At 55.1% G+C, this 10849-nt stretch overlaps 3 protein-coding genes across 3 annotated transcripts; 1 reads left to right on the forward strand and 2 right to left on the reverse strand.

Moving 5' to 3' along the window:
- The first annotated feature begins 990 nt into the window (after positions 1-990).
- P884DRAFT_223529 (amino acid permease/ SLC12A domain-containing protein) lies at positions 991-3078 on the forward strand. Its single transcript, XM_069439565.1, has 3 exons — positions 991-1550; positions 1686-1798; positions 1943-3078. Exons 1-3 carry the CDS (start codon positions 1038-1040, stop codon positions 2955-2957), a joined length of 1641 nt encoding a protein of 546 aa, XP_069297967.1. The 5' UTR covers positions 991-1037; the 3' UTR covers positions 2958-3078.
- A 126-nt stretch (positions 3079-3204) lies between these two features.
- On the reverse strand, positions 3205-4927 carry P884DRAFT_292002 (uncharacterized protein). The gene is made up of 3 exons (XM_069444137.1): positions 4457-4927; positions 3891-4363; positions 3205-3783 (listed from the first exon to the last, which is right to left on the reverse strand). Exons 1-3 carry the CDS (start codon positions 4566-4568, stop codon positions 3430-3432), a joined length of 939 nt encoding a protein of 312 aa, XP_069297968.1. The 5' UTR covers positions 4569-4927; the 3' UTR covers positions 3205-3429.
- A 1022-nt stretch (positions 4928-5949) lies between these two features.
- On the reverse strand, positions 5950-9159 carry P884DRAFT_329600 (uncharacterized protein; the record flags this gene model as incomplete). The annotated part of the gene is made up of 2 exons (XM_069445640.1): positions 6405-9159; positions 5950-6007 (listed from the first exon to the last, which is right to left on the reverse strand). Exons 1-2 carry the CDS (start codon positions 8708-8710, stop codon positions 5950-5952), a joined length of 2364 nt encoding a protein of 787 aa, XP_069297969.1. The 5' UTR covers positions 8711-9159.
- Positions 9160-10849: the final 1690 nt, after the last annotated feature.

Raw genomic sequence — 10849 nt, forward strand, 5'->3', positions numbered from 1 at the left:
AGTTATCACGCCCGGGCTGATGGGGCGATGGAGCCCGGAGTTAGGGTGGCTGGGGCCGGCAGCTGCCTACGGAGTATTAAGGTATTCCGTAATGTAGTTGCTGCATTTTGTGCGAAGTAGGGCATGCACCTTTCACTAATTACGCATCTCGGCGCCTGCTGCGTAGATGAATCATCGTTTCGGGTTTTGGTTTCCAGTGCAGTTTGTGTTCGTTATTTGAAATAGTGGCAAGATGAACCCTGCGTAAGCCCTGGATCTTGGCGGAGCAAAGTGATGTCACCAGCCGGGGCGCCTCCACGTGCCGGGCAACGCTGGGTTCAGACTGCCTTGGAATGCGTGGGATGTTCGCGTGGGCTGCCCCTGCCGGCAAGCCAATCGCGGAACAGCAGGCAGTGGCGCCCCCACAATGAGGCTCACGCCAAGCAGGATTGCGCGATTCGTGGCAGATTTGGTGCAACAGACCCGAGATTCCTGGCTAACAGCCTTACAGCTAATATTCCCCGCGAGTCTGTTACAGGGTAAACCGCCCGGCCAGTTCTTGCCAGCGCTGCGACCCCACGCAAAATCCCCTGCTATCGCGCTACGCTGCACGCTTGGCGACGAGCTTGCCCGAATGCAGTCGTGTCTCCCCCGGAACCGCCCCTCAGGGTCGGGTCGCCGACGGGGATGCGGTTCAGGCTAGCAACTCGGCAATGCTTGCTTGCAGTTGTAGCAGGATTGCGAGAGAAACCTTAAGCATCCCGCTGCCCCCCTCCCCCCGCGGGGCCAAATTCACTCGTTCATCTATTCCATCGGATCGATGCTGCAGGTCTCGGTCGCCTCCCACTCTTCGTCTTTCCTCCCGTCCCCGTCTCTGCATCTTCTGGTCCCTGATCGGCGCTCTTGACTGCCGGAAGTGGTCGTCCGAACGCAACGCCCTCCCCTTCCCCCCCTCCTTCCCCCTCCCTCCCCCTCCCTTTGATCGTCCCCGACCGGTCCTCTCTACCGCTCACACCGTTCCCTTGAATTATACATCAAGACAGACCGGGAACAAGGCCATGGTGGGCAAACTCAAGCCACATACGGCCGAGGACGACGTCTCGTTCCCCGGGAATGGCGACGCCGACACGGCCACCGAGGCCGCCACGGGCTCCGACTCGGACGACTTCCGCATCATCGACCCGCACAGCGGCGTCAAGCGCGGTCTCAAGACCCGCCACCTGTCCATGATGGCCCTGGCCGGCATCATCGGGCCCGGCCTCCTCATCGGCTCCGGCGGCGCCCTGTCGGCCGGCGGGCCCGCCTCCCTGCTGATCGGCTTCGGCGTCATCGGCATCGTCGCCTTCTCCATCATGCAGTCGCTCGGCGAGCTGACGACGCTGTATCCCACCGGCGGCGCCTTCGCCGCGCTGAGCGACCGCTTCGTGGACAAGGCCTTTGGCGTCGCCGTCGGCTGGAATTACTACATCATCTGGTTCTGTGTCCTGGCCAACGAGTACAACGTCATCTCGAGCGTCCTCGTCTTTTGGAGCGACAGGGTGCCCATCTGGGGTTATTTCCTGATCTTCTGGGTGAGTGACTTTGCTTATTATTATTAATTGGCTGCGGCGGGGCGTCTGTCCGGTGACCGTACCTAATTACTTCTAATTAGTACCTTAATTAATACTCTCGGTATGCTGACTTACACGGATGATATGATTTAATAGTTCGCCTTCCTAGCCTTCCAACTGCTGGGCGTTGAGACGTTTGGTGAGGCCGAGTTCTGGCTTGCGCTGATCAAGATCATCGGTTTGATCGCCTACTTCCTCTTCAGCATTGTGTTGGGTCCCCCGTCTTCCCCCCCCCCCCCCCCCCTTTTCTTTTCTTTTTTTTTTTTTTTTTTTTTTTTTTTTTTTTTTTTTGTGGGGGGGGCGCATACATATTTAATAGACATTTGGATAGATCGATTACTGACAGCACGCAGCTACGCCTCGGGCGGTGTCAAAGGGGCTGACGCCGTCGGGTTTCGGTACTGGCACGAACCCGGCGCCTTCACCGATGGCTTCAGGGGCGTTGCCTCGGTCTTCGTCTTCTGCAGCACCTTCTACGCCGGCGTCGAGTCCGTCGCCGTCGCGGCGACCGAGACCAGGAATCCCGGTCACGCCGTGCCCCTGGCCATCCGCCAAGTCTTCATCCGCATCGCCGTCGTCTACATGGGCAGCGCCTTCTTCTTTGGCCTGACCTGCCCCGCTGACGCCCCGGATCTGGTGGGCGGGACGAGCCGGGCGCTCAAGAGCCCCATGACGGTGGCGATCCAGAAGGCGGGCTGGGAGGGCGGAGTCCACCTCATCAACGCCTTCATCTTCATCACCTGCCTCAGCGCCGTCAACAGCTCCATCTACATCGGCAGCCGCACCCTCCTGTACATGGCCCAGGACGGCAAGGCCCCCAGGATCCTCGGCTGGACCGACAGGCGAGGCGTGCCCATCCCCGCCATCGTCTTCACCAACCTGTGCGGCGCCCTCAGCATGATGAACGTCAGCACCGGCGCCAGCAAGGCCTACGGCTACATCGTCAACCTCAGCGGCGTGTCGACCTTCCTCGTCTGGGGAGCCATCAGCTTCACCCACATCCGCTTCCGCTCCGCCTGGAAGGCCCAGGGCCACGCGCCGGGCGAGCTGCCGTTCCGGTCGTTGTGGTATCCCTACAACGCCTACTTCGGCCTGGCCGCCAACGTCTTCTTGGCCCTCGTCCAGGGCTGGTCGACGTTCGCGCCCTTCGACGGCGGCTTGTTCGTCGACGCCTACATCCTGCTGCCGCTCTTCGGCCTCATCTTTGTCGTGTACAAGCTGGTCTTCCGGACGCGCTGGTGGAAGGCCCACGAGGTTGACCTGCAATCCGGGAGGCGGAGGGATCTGGACGAGGCCAAGAGGCAAGGCTCGGCTCCGGGCCGGGCGGCAGGGTCGAAGTGGTGGACCACGATATTCAAGAGCGTATGATATGACCTGGGATGTGTGACACATGAATGCGGCACGACGTACGTGTCTAAGATACCCTTGCACAGCGTAGATTTCTCCGGGGATAATTACACAATGGCATCAGCAACAGTGCTATCGTCACACAAATCTAATTGAGCTGCTTACATCCTTTTTTTTTCTTTCTTTTTTTACTTCACCAACCCCGCAACCAACCCCGCAGGTGATGGACACGGTAATTATGCTGTCTGCATAAGGCAGTTCCATGATCCGTCAAAGTCTTTGAAACCCAAGCTAATATTCATTGCACTGTACAGTACATACACGACATAAATCGTAACCTTGACGTGGTGTAATAGATGCGTGCTTCGGCCGGCCAAGGTCGAAAAAGATTCTCGTTGCCCTTGCATTCCCGCTCCTCCTGCATCATTTCTTTCTCAACTTGAAGCCAAGAAAGACCTAAATAACGATCCAGTAATAGTTTCCCCGCTCTCTCTCAGGCACGGAACTCCCGAGCCCTCTTCTGCTTCATCCGGTAGGCGAGGGCGCGCTTCCGGGCGGCCGGGCTCATGGTGAAGGCGGCGCTGCCGCCAAAGGGCCCCGCGAGGGCGCTGTTGCGGACCCGGACGACGCAGACGTTGTCGACGCCGGCGACGGTGGCGTCGCACGTCATGCCCGCCGGCATCTGCACCTGCAGCGGGAAGTCCCGGCTCGTGGCCAGGCTCAGGCCCCCGACCCCGAGCCCGGGCACGTCCTGCGTCACCGTCGCCTGCTGGAACGCCGCCGGGTCCGTCCCCCCGGACGTCCCGTCCACCGCCGCCTCGAGCGGTCCCGCGCCGTCCTGGTTGATCTGTTGTGTTTCGTTAAATCAGCGGAGAGAATGCAGGCAGGCCGAGGAAAGATGATTAGGAAAGAAACAAGGCAAAAAAAAAAAAGAAAAAAAGAGAGCAAACCCACCTGATGAAACACCATCGTGATGATGCCGTCGTCGGAGCAGGTCGGCAGGCCCGAGGTGGCGCCCTGCCCGGCCAAGGCGGCGACGTTGCCCTCCGTCTTGGCGGCGGGAGCCTGTCCCGCGTTGCGGCCGCCGGAGGCACCACCACCGCCGCCGCCGCCGAGGAGGCCCTTGAGGAGCTGGCGGGCGGCGTTGCGGAACCCCCTGCCGCCGCCGCTGCCGCCATCGTCATTGAGCTGCCCGAGGTCGTCCTCGACGCCGACCGAGGCCGCCTCCGGGTCGGTGATGTTGGGCGGGGCGGCGCCCGTGCCCATGAAGGCGGCGATCATGGTGCTCGCGTTGACGGGGCCGCTGCCCTGCGTGCGCCCCAGCGGGCCGACCCGGCCCGAGCTGATCTCGCGGTCGCGGATGATGGACGTGTCGGCCTGCGAGCCGCACCGGTTGGTCGAGCAGTCGCGGGGGGTGCCGTCGACGACTTTGATGTTGACGTTATTATTTAATTATTATTTGTCTTCTTTGTTGGTTGGTGTTGGGGGGACGGAGAGGGAGAAAAAACGTAATTAATTACCGGACAGTCCGGGCATGTCGACGCCGTTGGCGCCCTTGATGAGCGTCACCACGCCGTGGGCGGAGGAGCCCGTGGCGAAGAGGGAGACGAGAAGGAGGCTGGCGGGATGCATGGCGGAACGGGTGAATCTGCTGCTCTCGAGATCGAATTCAGGATATGTAATACTGAATGAAGAGGATTGGATAATAGATAACAAGATTGCCTCCAGGGCTAATCTAATTCATAGGGCGAAAAGGTAAATCAAAGCACGAGGTGGAAACGAAGCAAAGTGCAAAGGGAGTCGCCGAGTCTCGAGGAAGCTGGCCTGTTGAGATGCGGTCTCGAGTCGACCGAGGCCGCAACCATGGGTCTTTATGTACTCGCTCGCTCTTGTCCTTTCTTTCTTTCCCACCCAGCTCCTCCATCATCATCACCATCGCAAGCTTAGACGAATTTGCTGCGGCCGTTCAGGACGCGGGCAGCAACAAAACACCAAACGCAGCATCACGGCCTGAGACAAAACGACACAGCCCGGTGAGCGCTAAACTCCGTCGACGGAGAAACAGGAGTCGAATCGCATCTCGTCCTTGATCTGCGCCACCTGCCAGGACATCTGTGAGTGTTTCCGCACACTCAATCAAATGTAACCCTACGGTTTCTTGGCACCGCCAGGTAATGGATTCTGTGTGTGAGGCCCCCCCCCTCTTCTGAGTCCCCTGGTCGGCGGAGCTTAATGCTAGTAGAGCTTGAGGCTTTGGCTGCCTCTAGTTTCAAGTCAAGGCTTTTGTGAGAGGACCAATGAACAGCTGAAAATGAGCGCAGGGCCTCGTTCTTCCGAAGCAGGAGCCCCTGCTGCACTAAACAGCCAGCTTCCCGTTCTGCGATCTGCTTTGTTTTGAAGATCGGATTTTCTGATACAACCAAATTCGCGTGGGCGGGATCTGCCGGCATCGAGAAACGCCCGGGGATTTAATGCGCGGCTCGGAAAGTTCTTGGGTTCCTGCTGTGGAGAGGGCGTCCAAAGTAGCCTCTTGTCTAATTAACTGGTGTGATGATGCAGCCAATCGCTATAGAGACTCAAAATTGCTTAGTGCATTATTATTCTCATGCCTGAGTCCGGTTCGCTCCTGAGATACCGTCATGGTCCGTTTATTACATCGCGGGACGGAGGCCACACTACGTGAATTGGCACTTATATAGAAACACGATTATTATAATTATAGACCTGTTTTTTGTTGTTGTGGTCACACTGGGTAACAAAGGTAATTATTGCCGAATAGAGGTTCCGTGGGGATCTCCTCATGACTATTTCTACTCGTGGTTCTTCGCAAATTAATTAATTGATATGGAACTGATTATTAGACGTAACATTCCTACCCCAAAGTCAATTCCACGTTTAGTGCTGAAAGAATGGAAGTACCTAGCATCAGAGCACCTAGCTACCTTACAAAGCATCATCAGCCTGAGTCGAGTGGTGTCCTCCGTGTTATTCCCCGAGCGCTCGCCAGCCTGTTTCAGATATTGTTCCAGGCCTTCCTCGCCTCGTCGTCGTTGAAGTTCCCCACCATGGAGCTGAAAAGGGGTGTTTGACACAGCCCCAACGGGATGCCGTTCGGAAACAGCGGCATTTAGATGCGGATGTTGAGGTTTTCGTAACAGCAACTGCTCGGGGAGAGAATAGCGGGGTTGTTCGAACCGCCTCGCTCAGATTCGCAGACGTCTGAGAACTCCGGCTATCCTGAACGCAAAGTTTGGAGCCTATCAGTCTTTAAGGCAACGTCAACGAGAGCAAAGTTTCAAAAATCAATTAATCAAGGACATATAAAAAATTATGGCTCGAGTGGTAATTATCTTTGGAATTACTCTAGATAGCAGTCTAACGTCATCATGCATATTCTATGTCTCTATTTAATTAATACAATTATTTCCAATATCATCCTGCCGCGTACTCCCTTCAACCCCCGCAGACAAGTTGCCCTCCATCGACATGAAGGGGATCGCGGGGACGCTGCACATGGGAGAATAAAAATAGCGCCCAAACGGCGGGCGACGACACGAAAACGACGCGTCGTCCGTCGCCGCCTTGCGGGACTCGGTCCACGTTGAGGTGGAGTCGTCGACCGTGGCGGTGCCCGACGGGACTTCGACCGTCTCGCTCGTAGGAGAGGAGCCGTTGCGACCGGGAGCGCTCAAGATGCTCGTGGTCCGTCCGACGGTGGTCTCGTTCTTGTCGGGCATGGTGGTGTCGACCGAGAGGAGGAACAAGATCTCCTCCCGGTGGAGCAGCTCGTTCCTGGGCGCCGTGTCTCCGTACTCGGCCTCGAGGACCAAGTCGAACGACTCGTTCGCGTGGTAGCGCAGCAACAGGGGGGAGGAGTCGCCGCATCTCGTGTGCGTCGAGATCTCGGTGTCCGGGTATTTGTACCACAGGGTCACGCCGAAACAGGCTTCCGCCCCTCGGCCGTCCCGGGAGACGCTGCTCACGGTGAGGTTGAGGCTCTCGCCGGTCGAGACTGGGTACGTAAAAGACTTGGCCGGCTGGTCCGGATTTAGAAAGTCGGCTAGGGTTATGCCGGGGTAGACGCGGGTGCTCTCCGGGGTATTCTCGTCCTCGTCCGTCGCTGTGAGGCCGCGGTCCATGACCAGATTGGCAAAGTGGGCAGGCACTCGAGCAGCAGGACCGATGAAGACGGCGATTCCGCCCGTCTTGAGCACAGGGCCCACCAAAGAATCGCCGGGCGAACATCGCACCCACCCCGCGCGCTTTGGAGTATTAATAGCACCGGCGGCCGCCGCGCTCCCGTGCATGTCGATACATGCATAGTGGACGCGTATGCCTTCTTCTGCGGCACGGCGGAGTTGCGTCATCGTGCAGTCGCTACACTCCGGGCTTTCCGCAGTGGTGGCCAGGAGGATGATGGCTCCTCGGTCGGCGTACGTTTCCGGCTGGGCGCCGATGGTCTCGGCGATTCCCAATTCGAGCCCGCTGGCGACACACAGGTCGCCGGATGGCCGTGGAAGGCTGAAACTCACATAGGCTGGCGGGCCCATCGGGTAGCGGAGAACAGCTGGCTCTTGGCTGTCGACGACGGCGACGCTGTCCAAGCCCTCTGTGTTCAGCCTCGAGGTGATCTCTTGTGCAACAGACTCTTCCAGCAGGATACCGCCGTTGGATTCGCTCGTCAACGAGTTGTCCACGGCCACCACCATGGTGCGGTTGCGGCAGTCCTTGACCGGGTCGTCGCGGATCAGGGAGCAAATCATGAGATCGCCGGTGACGTTGCCGTATTGGCGTCGTATCTCGTCTCGTAGGTCGGCCCACAGTTCGCGCGAGTGTTGAACAGCGGCCTGTACCGCGCGCTGGAAGTTGCTCGACGCGGCTTCGGACCGGGGATCCGCCTCGGTCGCGCCAAACGTGCCGTCGAGGTTGATGATGCCTCGATCCTTGCTGAGCGCGTGGTGGGTGACGCGTCCCTTGCACGCTCCAGAGCCGAACGTGATGTCGGGCAGGTTGAAACACCCGGTTGTAAGATTCAGAGGAATCTGGTCTTCTGGTATGGCGCCGTCGGCTCGGAGGTCCAGGAAAGGGGCTGTGCCCGTCATGCCCAGCCCCGGCGGATTCGAGATGCTGATGGGCTGTGTCGGATCGGCGCTGTCGGCCCAGTTGCTGTGAGCGTAGAAGTCTTGGATGCCGTGCAGCGCCCGCCCAAAGCCCTCGAGGGTGCTGCACTTGGCTCGTCCATAATCGTCGTGCTGCCACTCCGGGAACGCGAAGGTGCAATCGCCGTAGGGCAGGGACAACTGCACCATTTCCCGGCGGATCCTGTGCCGGTCGTCCAACAAGCGATCCGCCGCGCCCACGGCCTGGCGGAAGCGATGGCGGAGGTGGTCAACACAGGCCTGCAACTTGGCGCTGGCCTCGGCCCGGCTCTGGGGGTATCCTGGTATGTCCAGGTAGTCGGCATCGTCACAATGGGCCTCCGGTCCCTCCGGAAAGGGGTCGAAGGTGTCTGGGGCGCCGACGGCGCCGTTGGTGCCCGAGCCGGTGAGGGCAATGCCCATAACGTTGACGTGGTAGCCGGCAAGCTGGTCGAGCGAGCGGGGCTCGAAGCAGATGCCGTCAGATTTCTGATCGCCGGGGCACTGAAACGCCAAGCGTGTGATCATCTCGTGCTCATTGTGCTGCCCGAGGACGGCGGGCGCGTTGATGGTCCCGAAGGCTGCCGTCATTACCGAAAAGCCGCCCAGGGCGGCAAGAAAAGAGAGATGATTCATTTTTTGAGCTAGGTCTTCGACCCCGGCAGCGGGCCGAGCGCCAGAAGCAACGTGTCTGAATTAGGCACAGAAGATATCACAGGAGTCTTGATCTCGGTGTTCGCCGGGGAGTTGGCTATGAGCAGGAGTTGAGGAAGACGGATGCGTGAGGTTCCCAGGTTGGTCGGCGCTCGTTAATTAATGATCCTGGGAGGTGAGGTCAGTGAGTCCGAAGCTGCGCGGCCGGCGAGACGGCTTCTGAAAATGAGCGAGGAGCGGCCGACATCATCTTGGGCACGAAAAGGCGCGCGCCGCGTTGGAGAAAATCGATAACGAGTCGGAAACTCGGTTGCATTCATGACAAAATGGAATGAATGAAAGTGGCCGCCGCCCCCCGGAAGCATCTGTCCCAGACTCCTGCAGGTTACTTCCCCCGCCAGCAGGCCCAAGGTATGTTGTGCCGAACTGATTGATAGTCAGTGGGATGCAGAGAGATAAGGATCCGGGATTTGGAGAGCTGCGAAAAGCTCAGTTGAAGTTTTGATTGCCTTGCTACCAACCAAAAACGTGCTAGTTGGGCGCAGAATGACGTTGTCAGCGCTGTGCCTCTTATTGGGATTTCAATGCGAGCTGTCTTAGTCAGCGAGCGGATTTGCGTTCCAGAACGTTTAATAACCTAATGGGGGCTAATTACTACCCAGAACCACCAGTAGGCCGCATTCAATCGTCCAACGAAAATGAGAAGAGAGACAACGTGAAAAAAAAATCCATTCATTTATTGCAAAGCGCCAGCAAATCATCAACTTCTTTTGTTCCCACGTTTTTAAAGATAGTGACCTGAATAGGTGTTTCCTACAGTGTCTCCACAGCACCGAGCACAGCGCATAAGGGGTATAGACTCCGTACTATACAATACAGTAATGATACAGTACATGTCAACAGACGTGTCCATCATATAAGGTTAGATAAGATAACTGCCCTATAGAGTCTATAAACGGTAGGTTCTTTATACCCATCCTCTTCTTATATAGAGCCACAGGGCTAGCAAACGTTAATAGAGGACATCGATCTTTTGAACTATTTTGAATACTATAACCAGACCTCTATCAAATGGTAGCGAGCACTATGACCAACCATCTAATAACCATTAGTACTAGACTCGTATTACTCTAATGATTAGCTTAGTACTAATATTGTGATAGTTAAGCTTAGTTTCGGTAACTTAGTAATTAAACTAAGTAATTCTATTATAATTACTATAAAATCTCCCTATTCCTGGCAACTTAGTAATTAGAGTAGTTATTATCTATTTACCTATCTTCTTCTATCTTAGTAACTTAGTAACTAAGATATTCTTCTTCCTTTTAACCCTATCTTCTACCCCTTAATTCTATCTTTGTTTACTCCTAATAAACGAACCTTATATTAATACCTAGATCTTTTCCTATAGATGATCCTCCTAGTTGTCTATATCTTTTAAATTCCCCTACCAAATAACTATTATATAAGGAACTCTCTAATTACATAGTAAGCGTACTCTAAAGATACTATAGAATACCTCCTCTAATAAGTTTATAGGTATTAGAGCCTAACCTTAGTAGTTAACTACCTTAAGAAAAGGAAGCTCCTATATAAGAGGTAGAATTAGTAATAGAATTTGCTAACGAATATAAGATAGAATAAGCTAAACCTGACAAGTTTAGTGCTAATAAAGAGACACTTATTTAGCTAAATAGTAAGATAGATTTTCGATTTGCCTAGTTAGAGGCCTAAACCGACTATATTACTAAAACTATTAAAGGATTTCTTAGTAAATTTACAAAGATATTTAATAAGAATATAGAAAAGGGTCTTATTAGGATAGACTATAGAATTATAACCTATATAGTAGAAGTCAAAGATCGACTTGCCCTCTACCTAGAAAAGGAAGTTTTAATAACGATAGTACCATTAGCTAAACGTATTAAGGAATTAGAAATATATATAATGTAATATAAGGACGTTCTTAATAGAGTAATAACCTAGATAAAGGAAATAGTTAATATAATATATAGATACGAAGAAGAGGAGGATATATAACTACTTAGTTATTAACGATCTTCCCTTAACCTAGCTAGACTTAACACTATTATAGAAGAAGTATAAGAAGTTAGTAACCTT

The sequence above is a fragment of the Thermothelomyces heterothallicus genome (genome assembly GCF_042370625.1).
Source record: "Thermothelomyces heterothallicus CBS 202.75 unplaced genomic scaffold P884_scaffold_10, whole genome shotgun sequence".
In the NCBI taxonomy this organism is placed as follows: Eukaryota; Fungi; Ascomycota; class Sordariomycetes; order Sordariales; family Chaetomiaceae; genus Thermothelomyces; species Thermothelomyces heterothallicus.

Bases quoted from the DNA above. Each gene is read 5' to 3' on its own strand.
- P884DRAFT_223529 (XM_069439565.1), top strand. From the start codon at position 1,038: ATGGTGGGCAAACTCAAGCCACATACGGCCGAGGACGACGTCTCGTTC. The intron at 1,551-1,685 runs GTGAGTGACTTT...ATGATTTAATAG, and splicing joins GTTATTTCCTGATCTTCTGG to TTCGCCTTCCTAGCCTTCCA. The intron at 1,799-1,942 runs GTTGGGTCCCCC...GACAGCACGCAG, and splicing joins TACTTCCTCTTCAGCATTGT to CTACGCCTCGGGCGGTGTCA.
- P884DRAFT_292002 (XM_069444137.1), bottom strand. From the start codon at position 4,568: ATGCATCCCGCCAGCCTCCTTCTCGTCTCCCTCTTCGCCACGGGCTCC. The intron at 4,364-4,456 runs GTAATTAATTAC...TCAACATCAAAG, and splicing joins CGACATGCCCGGACTGTCCG to TCGTCGACGGCACCCCCCGC. The intron at 3,784-3,890 runs GTGGGTTTGCTC...GAAACACAACAG, and splicing joins TCACGATGGTGTTTCATCAG to ATCAACCAGGACGGCGCGGG.